We start from the raw sequence: 14,708 nt of genomic DNA on the forward strand, positions 1-14,708 counted from the left end.
GACTTCCTTCATATGCTGTATGATTCTTGTTCTGTGTGTTTCTTGTTCTATGTGATTCCTGTGGTGGTTTTAGAGTTCTGGCTGATCCGGAACAATTTATATGTCTCAAAAGCCAAATTGGGATATCTATACAAACCAGGAGGCTCTTTAATGTGCGTTTGCACATGATATTCCGACCCGAGCTCATCTACATTCTTGACTTAAATGTCAACCAAGTGAAGAGATAATCAAAAACATGTTAGAGTTTAGAAAATTTTTACACAACCAAACTACTGATTGAATTACATAATGCCAAACCTCATTAAAGCAATCACGAGATCTGCCATTAAAAAGACTACGAGAACAAAACAAGCAGCAAAATCAGCAAAAACGAAAACTTTACGTTAAAAACTCAATATCTAAATTTAAAAGCACAGTGTAACAACGTCAAAATGCATTCAGATGAAATCTTAACTAAACAAATTTATTCTTTTTAACTACGCAGAAGATGGGATTTTTCCCTAATAAATCTAGCAAACAAATCGAAAAGAAGAAATAATGAGGTAAATTTCAAAAATCAATCAACATTTTAAAAAACGTTGCATAACTTCATACATGTCAAAAACCATTAGCCTTTAAAAAAAATTTCATTAAAAAGTTACAAAAAAGTCTATACGAAACCGATAGAAACTGTATTTGTTTAGGCTAAGCCATAGAATCGAACGAAAGTTGTAGAAAAACTAAAAAAAAAAACAAACAAATCGCAAAAAAAAAACATTTTTTTGTAGCCATTAAAATCATTAGTTTTATCTGAATATTGTTTCTCTTATTTACGTTTTAATTATACAAAATCAGCTAAAATTATACTGAATGATTAAATAAGCTCACTTGGTTCTTATTTGAAAATCATTGGTATCTGTTATCACGCGAATATGCTAAAAAATAGCGTTCTAGATCAGAACAACAAAATCTGAAAAAAAAATTAAAACATTTGAAAACGAAGAAAATAAAATTTAAAGCTATTAAATTGACTACATTGAGTGTCATCATTCATTCAATCCTCAATTAGAAGCTTGTGAGACCTCTCAGCGTTTACGACTACAAAAAGAATATAAACAGTCAAAAACAGAAAATTAACAAGAGAGAGAAAAGTTTCAAAGCCATTGAAAAGTGAACTTTTCAGTAAAAGAAATTTATCTTCAATGATTTTGTAACAGCAATGGGATGCTTCTTCGTTCAAAAATTGACTTCAAAAAATCCACAAATATGAACAAGTATATCAAAAAAACAAATATTTACGAAAAACAAGTAATATAAACGCAATTAAATTCAATAGCGTCCAAAGGAATTCATTGATGGTGTCTTATATTCATAATTCATCAATAAAACATCACAATAATTCTTATGGCTACGAAAATAACAACAAATACAGGCAAAAACCAAAAATTCATTAGAAAAGTGCGAGAGGTTGTCTAGACCATTTAAACTATAAGTTTTTCTCTGAAAAATTTTCTCTATGACCCATTGAACGTTTTTTTAAGCAAATGATAACCATCAGTACTATGATAAGGTTATAAGATTTCAAAATAAACAAATATAATGAGAAAAAAATCCAAAAATTATTTAAAAAGTATGAAACCTCGTGGCGTTGAAGTCATAAAACCAATAGTTAGAAATCAAAGTCGCTATAGAGATTAATTTTGGTTTTAGTTGAAAAGCACAAGATCCTGTCATTACTGAAAATGGCATAGATTTTTAAAAAATAGGTTTTATATCGGTTAATGTTCAAAAAAGTCGAAAATTTTTTTAATGACTTGACAGCCATTAGCTGTCTACTCAAAGCATTAGATAGATTCGCTTAATCATCATTAAAGAGCCTCTTGCACTTTTAGTCAGCGAGTCTACGCTGTAGGTCTTCAAAAATTTAGAAAAACCTCAAAGTGAAAATCAAAATTTTATCAAAAATTACGAAAAGTCTGAGTAGAAGCCAAAAGTGCGATCCCTCGAAAAAACGATTTTTTTGTTCATTGGGCTTCATTTGACTTTAAGTGAGGTTCGTCTTTAAGGGAATCTTGATATGGAACTTCATTTGTCTATAGGTGACTTTAATAAACAGAAAAAGTGCCAAAAGTTATCTAAAAAAACAGCTCCCAATGAGTATTCGAGTTTTTTTATAGTAAACTTACCCATGAGACCAAAATCAGCATTTTTGTCGCCTTTCGTCTATTAGGAACAAAGATTGTTTCATTTAATCGCGTGCAATATAGTCTTGAATTGATTTTGTCAAAGAAAATATCTTACTTTGAACAAAAATTAAGCTAACATTGAACGAAATCATGCCAAATGTCCTGTGTTCACACAAAACTTTAGACCTCGATAACTCTTCGGAAAAAACTAGATTCAAAAAATCTCTTTAATTCCTAACTCTACGCTGCACTAGCTTTTTAATCGTACCACTCGCTTTTCTCTACGAATAATATATCGATCGGCCAAAATTGTCTGAACAAAAAATCCCATTTGAATATATAATTCCTCCCCCACAAGGGGCGTCAAAACAATTAGACTGCAAACCAAAGACTTGCCTAGCCCACGCACAGTCCATTTGTGGTCTAATAAGTTTAAGTGGATGCACAAAATAAGCTAAAAAACTGGCAATGTTGTTTGAGGGAATTGCTACCATAGAGTTCATTTACACTCTTAAACTCACTCATGTGAGATCACATGAAAAATTGTGTGTCGACACACGATTTTTCGGAGAAAAAGTGACACACGATAAATACGATATTTCATACACACGATACCTCATGTAATTTTACACAAATTTCTTGGGTTGGGCATCACAATTTTTTGTGTTATTGAAATGAATTTTCATGTGATTTCTCATGTAAAGTAATGTCACCTCTTAATCACATGAAAATCACGTGAAATAACACAAAAATCATGTACAAACAAGCGAATACTCGTGTGATTTTACATGAAAATATACAAGAAATTTCATGAAAATCAAACTAGAAAACGTGATGCCCAACTGGAGAAATTTAGGTTAATTTACATGAAAAATCATGTAACAGCCAGATTTATCGTGTGTCAGTTTTTTTCCCGAAAAATCGTGTGTCGACACACAATTTTTTATTTGATCTCACACTAAACATAATATGAACAGAAATAATCATAATCTTGTTCCTCGGCACTCCTCACGCTGATTTCAGACAAAACATTTATATGAAGAAATGAATGAACTGCGCCATTGAAAGACAATTCTGAAAATAAAACATTTTTTTCTGAAAATAGATCAATCAGTCACGAAGATACGGACAATTGAGGTTTATACTTGTAATCTTTGTCATTTTGTGATTGTGCAATTTTTTTCCATTATTGGCAGCTAATTAAAAGTACTAGAGTTGAAATCTATTATTTTATGATCTCTTTGTGAAAATGATTGCAACAGAATTTTCATGGGCTTATGCTAATTGTCTTAATTTGCTTCACTTCCAAAAGGATTCATTTTTGGTGAATCGAACTAACCGCCAAACGAAACTAATAATAGTATTTCTTTGGAAGTATTTTCCATTTAAGGTTTTGTTAGCTGTTGCGGGGTTTATTAACTGCAGCTGTATGAAACGTAAGCGCTTTCCAGATGGGCGTCAAAAGACTATAAGAAGTTGCAGCCACTTTCTTAGATCCTATTGTACCTGTAGACGCTCATAATGCTTCTTTAGCATCCAAAAAAAATGAGAAAACATACGGGCACAAAAAATTGAAAACCAGCACTTTTGTGACAAAAAGTTGCCCAAGCAGAAAGAGGAATGTTAATAGCAAGACAAATTAGTGTTTAGGAGAAAGAAAAGCACCTGAGTGGACATCTTTTGTTGTTGCGGCTGCTCAAGAATCTCAGCGGAACCGATATATCACAGCCTGGTTCCCGAGTTTTACGCCGGCCTGGTTCTTCACTGGGTTCGATTGACTAACGATCGCGCAGAAATAATTAGTCGCTCGGACGTAATGAAGGACTGTAACTTTAATTTTGTTGATTGAAGTTAAGAAAATCCTCAGTGATAATCTGTGCTCAATCTCGTGCTGAAGTTCGTAAGGCTTATACCAGTAGCTAGTAATGTTGCAAAATTCTCGTTAAGTAAGCTCAACTAACTTAGAACTCGCAAGATCTTAAGATCTAGCAAAACAGCAAAAAAGACTGAAGTTGTTAAGAATCAATTTTTAGTCTATCTGAGAGACAACTGCTCTTGGTAACAATTTCTAATGGTTCTAAATACAATACGGTTTCACTAATCAAACAATTGGATTAAAGTAAATAATCAAATATTTATCAATTATAACATCATCGCTACTTGTTTCTGATTGGTTAATCAAGAAAAAGATTTAGGTCATTGTTTACATAGTAAATGTCAAATTACTGCAATATTTGTTTTTTTGACATAAGCACGGATGATTATTACGTGGCTCTAAATGCCTCGAAAGTACGGTATTTCACCTTTAATGGTCATCTAAAGTATCATAAAATAAACAACTTGAGAAATTTAACAATAAATAACAAAATATCGAAAAATGCCAATTTTGCACCATATAAGTGCTAATATAAGTGCTTGTGGGTATGATGCAATAATGTTCGTTGGGTCCATGAGTAGCTTAGAGGTAACCCTAACCGTCTGCCAAAACCTCGGGTTGCTCGGGTTTTGTCTTCCCAAAATCGGGGGGGTGTACAGATTTTCGGTCCCAACTTGTAAAATTTTTCAGTTTTGACCATTTTTGAGATTTGACAAATTCTAAGTTTTTTCAGTTTCAAACGTTATTTCTTGCTGTCTGATGGCTTTTTTGGCTCAATTGAAGTGGCGCCAACATTGCCGGCCCTGTTTTCGATCTCGGAAACACCATCGTAGAATACTGGCGCTAACTTCACGACTGGCCGGTTTAGCTCTCCATGTGCTTTTTTGACTCTCGCTGATCTCACAACTCCGTCGTTGCCAGTGAAGATCTCAATGATTCGTCCAAATTTGTATTCACAGCGTTTCACAGAGTCATCTGCTAGCGAAACTAACTCGCCTTCTTAGGTTTTGCACATGTTCTTTTGACCACTTCGATCTCTGGTTCCATTGTGGAAGATATTCGCGAGTCCATCTTTTCCAGATCATGTCGGCATATGCTTGAGCCGTTTTGAAAGATTGTCTCAGGTCGTGGAAGCGTTCACTGGATGGCATGAATGGTGCACTCGCGTTCTTTCGTCCTAGCAAGAATAGATTAGGTGTGTGTGCTGTCAAATCTTCAGGGTCGTCACTTACTGCTGTCAGGGGTCTTGCGTTCAGAGTCTGCTCTACAAGACACATTGTTGTGCTGAGTACCTCGTCGGTGAAACTTCTGTTGTCCAAGATTGCAATCATGACCCTCTTGCAACTTTGAACCAGTCTTTCCCAGATTCCACCAAAGTGAGGAGCTCCGGGAGGATTGAATTTCCAAACAATATTTTTCTGTGCTAAAACACTCTCAATTTTAGATTTGTCCCACTCGTTCATGAATGCTTTTAGCTCATTGGCTGCTCCAACAAAGTTTGCTCCGTTATCACTAATGATGGTGTTCGGGTAGCCACGTCTTGCAATGAATATTGTCACTACAGCTAGACATGACTCGGTGTCCAATGACTGTGCAACTTCGATGTGTACTGCTCTCGTTGTCAGGCAAGCGAAGAGGCAGCACCATCTATTCAGGGTACGTCGTGGGAACTTGACTTCGAAGGGTCCGAAGTAGTCGACTCCGGTATGGGTGAATGAGAACACAAGTTCATCAAGTCGTTCTCTGGGTAGATCTGCCATTGGTGGGTGGATTGGGTTGGCGTTCCTGTGTCTGCATTTGATACATCTCGACTTGATTTTTCTTAATGCATTTCTCAGACCAATGATCCAGTATTCCTGTTGGAGCATGTTTCTCACGTACTCTGTACCCTCATGTAGGTTGTCTCGATGTGCTTTCTCCAACAGAAGTTGTACAACTGGATGTTTTGTTGTTAACAATATTGGATGTTTTGCATTGTATTCAAGGTTTGAATGCTTCAGTCGGCCTTTCACTCTAAATGTTCCATCTACCTCTATGAAGGGTGACAATTTGGCAATGTTTAAAGTTTTGGAGATTTCTTTGCTGTTTGCTATAGACTTCGAAACATTCGGGAAGCTTTCGTTTTGAACAAATCGAAACAGTATTTACTCTTTTTGATGAATTTCGTCTGCTTTGAGGGTACCCTTCTGCTTTGTCTTGAACCTCATGCAGTAGGCAATGAAGTTTCTACTTCGGTTGAAGGTACTGTATCGTCTACAGTCAAATAGTTGTTCTAGTTTTGTTTCTGTTGCTACAGTACTCGTAACTTGCTGGGGTTCGAGTTCGTTCTCTTGGCACCACGGCTTTGGCCACTTTTCTTCATCTGCCCAGAGCCATGCCGGCGCGTTTAGCCATACGGACTCCTTGAGACCTTCGATGGACATTCCTCGGGTTCCGATGTCAGCAGGGTTTTCGAAACCTTTGACGTGTCTCCATTGATCCATCGATGAGTTTTCCAGTATTTCCGCTACTCTGTTAGCAACGAACACTTGTTGTTTCTTGTGCGCTGCCTGTAGCCACTGTAGCACTGTTGATGAGTCGGTCCAATGATAGATTTTGTCAATTCTGACATCATGTTCATTGAGTATCTGCTTTCTGAGCCGAACTCCGTAGACTGCGGCTTGAAGTTCTAACTTCGGTATTGTCATATGTCTGATGGGTGCCACACGGCATTTTCCTATTACATATGTCAGTTTTACCGTTGCTTCATCTTGCAGATATGCAACAATGCACATTGCTTCCTCTGATGCATCTATAAAGATGTGAAGTCTCAGGTTTGTGCATCCGTTTTCAAAATAAAGTCGATTTATTGACATCGTTCTTATTTCTCTCAACTCAGAGCACCAATCACTAAACAGTTTTGAGTGTTCTGCTGACAACTCTTTGTCCCATGCTTGTCCCATTGATGCCCAAATGCTTTTGAGTAGGAACCGCATTCTTAGCGTGAAAGGTGGACATATCCCAAGTGGGTCGAACACTGCTGAGACAAAGGATAGGACAATTCTCTGAGTTATTTTTGCTGGAACTTCTTGCTCAGTTCCACGACAGACTATGAGACTATCTTTGTCCACATTCCAGTTGAGTCTTAGGATTGAAGATGATTGTGGTTCTTCTTCGAAAGTTTTCACAAATTTCGTTGACCTGTCTGTCTCTGGGATCTGTGACTTGACTTCATCGTCACTTGTTATCTATTTCGTCACTTTGAATCCACCTTTGTTAAGGATCTCTCTGACTTTCTGGTAGATTTCAATCGCTTCTTGAGGGATTTTGACTGACTTGAGGAAGTCGTCCATGTAGAAGTTTCGCTGAACCGCTTTGACAAGATTTTAGTCTTCTTTCGCGTTATCTTTCGCCACTTGGTGCAAAGCGTAATTTGCACAAGTCGGCGAGCTCTTCACCTCAAAAATGTGTCTTGTGTGCTCATAGACTTCTATTCTTTGCTCTGGATCTTCTCGCCAGAGAAATCGTAAGCATCGGCTGTCATCGCTCGGGACAGCAACTTGAAGAAACATTGCTTCTATGTCGGCTGATAAAGCTATTTGGTGTTCTCGGAAGCGAAATATGATTCCGATCAAACTCAGCAGCAGATCTGGTCCAGATAGAAGTTTGTCGTTCAGGGCTACACCTTGATACTTTGCTGCTGCGTTGCAAACTCTTCTGACTTTTTCGGGTTTATACGGGTTTATGACAGGATGATGTGGTAAATACCATTGCAGTTTGTCTCTGGTTTCATTCAGTTCAGCTTGATCTACTTTCCGAACGTATCCAGCGTTGACATCTGTGTCAATGGATTCTTGGTACCGCTTCTTTGGTGTTTTGTTCTTCTAAAGGCGTCGTTCTAGGGACTTGAGCTGCCCCGTTGCAGAGTAGAAGTTGTTCGGTAACTTCACTTCGTCCTCTCGCCACAGAAGTCCTATTTCATATCTTTCACCGATGAGTCGCGTTGTTTGCTCCAATGTCTGGATCTCTCGTTGCTCTTCCTTTGAATGTCCGGTGACATCGCAGTTTGAAGCGTAGGATTCGATGTCCCACCATTTACTCAACTGGTTTGCTAGTTTGTCATCTGCAATTGATGTTGCTGTTGTGCCAAGAGTTGCTGCCTGCTTGCTGGTAGTGGACCACTTAAGGCCCAGCCAATCTTTGATTTCACTGCCCATGGTGCAGCTTTGTCTTCTGATTTCTTGAATTCAAAAGGGTGATGAATGTCGTAACAGTCTTGTCCAAGAATCACTTGAACATCGTTTAGATTGTAGCTCTAATCTGGCAAATTCCTCAAATGCGGGTAGCGATCTTTCAATTCATGAAACTCAACAATCTGGTGACCCAATTTCAGTTTTTCGTGTACGTAGAATTGCACTGTTGTTAATGGTCGAGACTTCTCATGCGCTGAAACAGCTATCGGCACTATTTCCGTCTTGACATCTTGTGAGCCATGGATCCCTGCTACTGATGGAGATGCTTTTCGGCCTTGGAGTTGGAGTTTTGACACCACTCATTTGTCCACAAATGAGATCTAGGATCCTGAATCACACATTGCTAGTACAGTTAGGCTTAAGTCTCTATTTGTCAGCTTGATTCGTACCTCTGGAAATCCTCCTTGGGTGATGTTAGTTGCTACTGCCGTTGTAGCATCTGAGACATTCTTTGTAGTTTCCTTCTTCGGTAAGTCGCTGTGCAAAAGCCTGCTGTGCCGCCTTCCACAGCTGGGTACACTGCATGTCCCGCTTCTGCAGTCCTTTGACATGTGACCTGGTTTCAAACAATTGGACATTTGGTTTCGAACTTCAAACAACAAACAACTGGTTTCAAACTTCTGGACATGCTCTCGTCGCTCATTTACTTTCAGTGATTTAAACTTTTCAAACATCCAAATAGGGTGTTGCCCGTCTTTGAAGGGAGCTTTGAAAATTTTGGGTTTGCTCGACTCTTCAGCGTTTGAAGCAAAGGTACTCGTCTTCGGTTAATCACGGCTTTAAAATTTGTTTCTGTCAAACGACGAGTTTGTCTGTGCTAGTAAGTTCTAATGAATTACAGCTTTGGAGGCAAGCCACTCTTTGAAAACAATCAGGTTGCCTCTCAGCAGTCTACGATCTTGCATATACTGCAACCACTGTTCTCTCAGTTGCGGAGAAAGTTTTCTCGTTGTTGAACTTAGCCCTCCTTCTGATTCTAGGTCGGATGTGTATCCAAGTTGAGTCAAAGTGTTTACCACATTTGTAACCACATTTGCGAATTTAACGATGCTCGTAGAATCGCCATGACGAACTGGAGGATGAGTATGTATTTTCTTGAATTGCGCGTTGACTATAATATCTGATCTGCCATAATTCTCACAGAGTATATCCCAAGCATGATAGTATGATTGTGAGCTGAACCCATTCCCGATATTGCTGCTTTTTCTTGACCCGTGAGACTGGTCTTGAGGTATTGCATCTTTTCTGTATCGCTGAATGGCTTTTGATGAACAACAACATCAAAGAGACCAGACCAATCTGGCCACTCCAGAGGATCTCCTGAAAACTTAGTCAGTTTTAGTTTTGGCAGGCCACTGGTACCACTGCTTGGTACTGGTTGGTAAACGACTTGGGGAGTGGTGTGATTCATTGTGCTCCTGTTTTTGCTCTCGGCAGACCTGTTTCGAGAGTAGTTAATGGGACTCTGACTCCTGTTTCTAGTTTGAACTGCTGACGTTCCCTGCTGCTGAAACGTCTTCCTTGTCAACGGCGGTGCTGGTGGGTTCGTTACTCTAATTGCTTTTTGGACTTCTGGTTTCTTGAGAATGCTCGGTTTTGTCAGTTGCGTTGAGAAAAGTCCTTCACCCGGTTGGAACAGCGGGGTAGTTTTCGGGTAAGTGCTGAAACGTTTGTGAACTCTCTCCTGTGTGACATTCGTTGATGGGTCGATAAAAACATTTGGAGATAGTGGCCGTCTATGGACAGACGGCCACTATCTCCACTCTCTTTCCAATCAGCTGTCTTCCAGTGTCTGTTGGGACTTTTGCTTGCCATCGTTGCTGGTTGTGTTTTGGTCCACCAGGTTGAATCGAAGATTCGTTGCTGTTCGTGTAACTGCTGTTGTTGTTGTCCGGGTCGGCGGACCAAATGTTGCGGCTGCTCAAGAATCTCAGCGAAACCGATATATCACAGCCTGGTTCCCGAGTTTTACGCCGGCCTGGTTCTTCACTGGGTTCGATTGACTAACGATCTCGCAGAAATAATTAGTCGCTCGGACGTAATGAAGGACTGTAACTTTAATTTTGTTGATTGAAGTTAAGAAAATCCTCAGTGATAATCTGTGCTCAATCTCGTGCTGAAGTTCGAAAGGTTTATACCAGTAGCTAGTAATGTTGCAAAATTCTCGTTAAGTAAGCTCAACTAAGAACTCGCAAGATCTTAAGATCTAGCAAAACAGCAAAAAAGACTGAATTTTGTTAAGAATCAATTTTTAGTCTATCTGAGAGACAACTGCTCTTGGTAACAATTTCTAATGGTTCTAAATACAATACGGTTTCACTAATCAAACAATTGGATTAAAGTAAATAATCAAATATTTATCAATTATAATATCATCGCTACTTGTTTCTGATTGGTTAATCAAGAAAAAGATTTAGGTCATTGTTTACATAGTAAATGTCAAATTACTGCAATATTTGTTTTTTTGACATAAGCACGGATGATTATTACGTGGCTCTAAATGCCTCGAATGTACGGTATTTCACCTTTAATAGTCATCTAAAGTATCATAAAATAAACAACTTGAGAAATTTAACAATAAATAACAAAATATCGAAAAATGCCAATTTTGCACCATATAAGTGCTAATAGCCACAGTTGTGGGTATGATGCAATAATGTTCATTGGGTCCATGAGTAGCTTAGAGGTAACCCTAACCGTCTGCCAAAACCTCGGGTTGCTCGGGTTTTGTCTTCCCTAGATCGGGGGGGTGTACAGATTTTCGGTCCCAACTTGTAAAATTTTTCAGTTTTGACCATTTTTGAGATTTGACAAATTCTAAGTTTTTTCAGTTTCAAACGTTATTTCTTGCTGTCTGATGGCTTTTTGGCTCAATTGAAGTGGCGTCAACATTTTTTTCTATCCAAAGCTTTCATCTAATGTTTTATGGGGTTGTGTCCCCATGGATAGGCATATGAAATTAAAAAAAGAGGTAATTGATGGGTTACCGAACTTTCTTAGAAATCAAACTCATATTCATTTAACAAACTGGAGTTAGCGCACAGTGCATTTGTGGTATAAGAAATTTAAGAGTATCCACGACGAAGGCCAAAAGAGCTGCTCAGGTTGAGATGCGCGACCCAAAGTGGATATGTCCAGACAGGCCCAGACGGAAAGTGCCTATGTCCAGACCGTCCCAGACTCAAAGTGCCTATGTCCAGACCGTCCCAGACGGAAAGTTGATATGTCCAGACTATCGTGCGTTCAAAACTTTTCGTGCGTTCTTCGTGCGTTCGAAGGCAAATATGTCCAGACCATCCCAGACCGAAACGGTATATGTCCAGACTTTCGTGCGTTCATGTCCAGACCATCGTGCCTTCCAAATCAAAATCGTGCGTTCAACGCCAAAATTTTATTGCGTCCATGTCCAGACCATCGTGCGTTCATGTCCAGACTTTGTCACTAATTTATGGAGGAATTTCCACCGTATAACTCACTCAAGTAAGTTGTAGTGGTAGAGCTTCCGTTTTTGAAAAAGTTGCTGTCAAAAAAACTTTCATTTATAGCAAAGTTGTAGTCGTGCCAATTTTCTGAAACATATTTTAATCATGAAATCATAGGTCCATCATATGAAAGTTCTATTATTGTAATCGTTTGTCAACCCGGTACTTCTAACGTAAGGAATATTCAAGGAAGTTGTTCACTGATGTTTCAGAACTTTAGCTGGCCCTCTTTTTTTTACTTATGATTGTCTTGAATGAATCCTCCCTCTCGATTTTCAAGTAGCCGAATAGATCAAATTTGCTGCCGTTGGAATTAAAATTAACGATGACCCAGGATGAAGTCCGCGAACCAAGACAGGTATGGGCCAGACGGACATGGTTCGCGGACAGAGGAGTTCAGACAGAACAGCTCCGAACTCAGTTATGGGCCAGACAGAACAGACTTTGTTCACCCCGGGTCAGACCGAACAGACCCAAGGCCAACACTGGGCCAGACCGACCAGACCCCGGAACAACCCTGGGCCAGACCAAAAAAACTCAGAACCTGGGCCAGACCGAACAGACCCAAGGCCAACACTGGGCCAGACCGACCAGACCCCGGAACAACCCTGGGCCAGACCAAAAAAACTCAGAACCTGGGCCAGACCGAACAGACCCAAGGCCAACACTGGGCCAGACCGAACAGACCCCAGAACAACCCTGAGCCAGACCAAAAAAACTCAGAACCTGGGCCAGACCGAACAGACCCAAGACCAACCCCGGGGCCAGACCGAAAAGGCCCCAGAACAACGCTGGGCCAGATCAAAATAACTCAGAACCTGGGCCAGACCGAACAGAACCAAGGCCAACACTGGGCCAGACCGAACAGACCCCAGAACAACCCTGGGCCAGACCGTAAAGACTCAGTACCTGGGCCAGACCGAACAGACCCAAGACCAACACTGGGCCAGACCGAAAAAACTCAGGACTCGGGGCAGACCTAACATACCCAAGGCCAACACTGGGCCAAACCGAACAGACCCCTGAACAACCCTGGGCCAGACCGAAAAAACTCAGGACTCGGGGCAGACCTAACATACCCAAGGCCAACACTGGGCCAAACCGAACAGACCCCTGAACAACCCTGGGCCAGACCGAAAAGATTCAGACTCAGTACCTGGGCCAGACCGAACAGACCCAAGACCGACCCTTTTGCTATAATATATTCATTTCATAAAAACTGATGTTTGCACTATTTAGTTCATCTAAGGAAAAATCAATTAGGAAAGTTTCGCGAAAGAAAACAAAACCCAACTGTTGACAGAAAATTTTATTTAGCTTACCGTTAAGTGTATTTTTCTGACTCAATTGATGAGTTTAGACAGCTTTCCATATGAGAATTCGTGGTCTCCAGTTTATCAAAATTTCCTGTGAAGGGGACCAACCGACCATACCGAGGAGACCGAGGATTGGGCATGGACCAGACCAAACAGACCGAAGCCTGGCTATAGACCAGACGAAGCAGACCGACTATTGTGAATGGGCCAGAGCGAACAGACCAGCGACTGGGTATGGGCCAGACGAAACAGACCGAAGATTGGATATGGGCCAGAGCGAACAGACCCGCGACTGGGTATTGACCAGACGAAACAGACCGGTGTTTGGGTATTGGCCAGATCGAACAGACCGAAAATTGCGTATAGACCAGACGAAACAGACCGATGTTTGGGTATTGGCCAGACAGAACAGACCCATTTTCGGTATTGGCCAGACGGAGCGGCGCGACCGAAAATTTGTCCAGTCTATGAGCTTGGTCGCACCGGACCCCCCTGTCCGCAATCCAGGTCCGTCTGACCCAGGTCCGTCAGCCTATACTTGTCTTGGGTCGCGGACTTCATCCTGGGGAGTGCTGGTAAAATGTCGATAAGTACCTTTTCAGGATTTTTACGTAGTTCAAGCAATCTAAATCGAAAACATTTTGAAATTAAATCAGTTATCTTCATCGGTTGCGGAAAAAATCCCACGGATAAAAAACCCCCACTTCGTTCAAGATAGGAAATAAACCCCCACGGAAAATAACCCCCGCGGAAATAAACCCCCACGGAAATAAATCCCCACTTTACTATTAAAGAGCTGCGCATTTAGCGCGTTTGGCCATGCCTCGCGGGCCATAGCCAAGCCTCAGCGGCCCGTGGGACTTGATATGAAACTATCACAACCGAACGAATTACCACGACCGAAATCCAATTTTGAAATGGGGGTTTATTTCCGTGGGGGTTATTTTCCGTGGGTTTTTTTCCTATATAGAGTTGAGTGGGTTTTTTTTTCGTGGGAGGTTTTTCCCGTGGGGTTTATTTCCTAGACCCTATCTTCATTCATAAAAACTCTCGCATGCGTTTGTCATTTTGGTCTGATCGTTATATGATGTTCATTCGCCCTTTTAGTGTAACTCATGTGCTCATTGGGTAAATAACCTACTATTTAACCCCAATACCCCCCGCCCTGTAACTTTTCTATCTTTTTCCCCTATTCTGCGCATTTCACGAAACAATTTCCGCTACGATTTCTTTTTTTATTGTTCACACAGTTTATACAACTGCTTTGAACCGTAAAACTTTTATTGGTCTAGCTAGCATTAAATAGAATCATATCAGGTGAATAAAGCATGATTGTTCCTGCTTTAATGAATAAAGCATTTTTTAATCTACTGATATTTCATGAATTTCAATTACGCTATATTGTAGTTACTTCAATCCATACACAAAAGGCAGCTATTTTTACAAGAAAAAAAACATAATTAAAAAAATAATTGGATCAACTTACTCATCGTGTACAATTATTGTTGTTGATAATCTGCGCCCAGTTGAGTTGGGTTCCGTGAAATCACGCACTTCTACTTCAACAATCGCTTAAACAGAAGAAATACCTACCAATTAACTAGTACGAGATGAAATAAAAAAAACAAACAAGCATC

The 14,708-nt window shown here is 40.1% G+C and overlaps 1 protein-coding gene across 1 annotated transcript in view; it reads right to left on the reverse strand.

Moving 5' to 3' along the window:
• The window catches only part of LOC142354541 (coagulation factor IX-like), a 42,665-nt gene that overhangs the window by 330 nt on the left and 27,627 nt on the right, over nucleotides 1-14,708 (reverse strand). The window contains exon 3 of the mRNA XM_075406858.1: nucleotides 14,558-14,642. Within this exon, the coding sequence (XP_075262973.1) occupies nucleotides 14,558-14,642 (85 nt within the window). The remainder of the gene's footprint in view (nucleotides 1-14,557; nucleotides 14,643-14,708) is intronic.

The sequence above is a fragment of the Convolutriloba macropyga genome, chromosome 15 (genome assembly GCF_964194025.1).
Source record: "Convolutriloba macropyga chromosome 15, txConMacr16.3, whole genome shotgun sequence".
Classification (NCBI taxonomy): Eukaryota; Metazoa; Xenacoelomorpha; order Acoela; family Convolutidae; genus Convolutriloba; species Convolutriloba macropyga.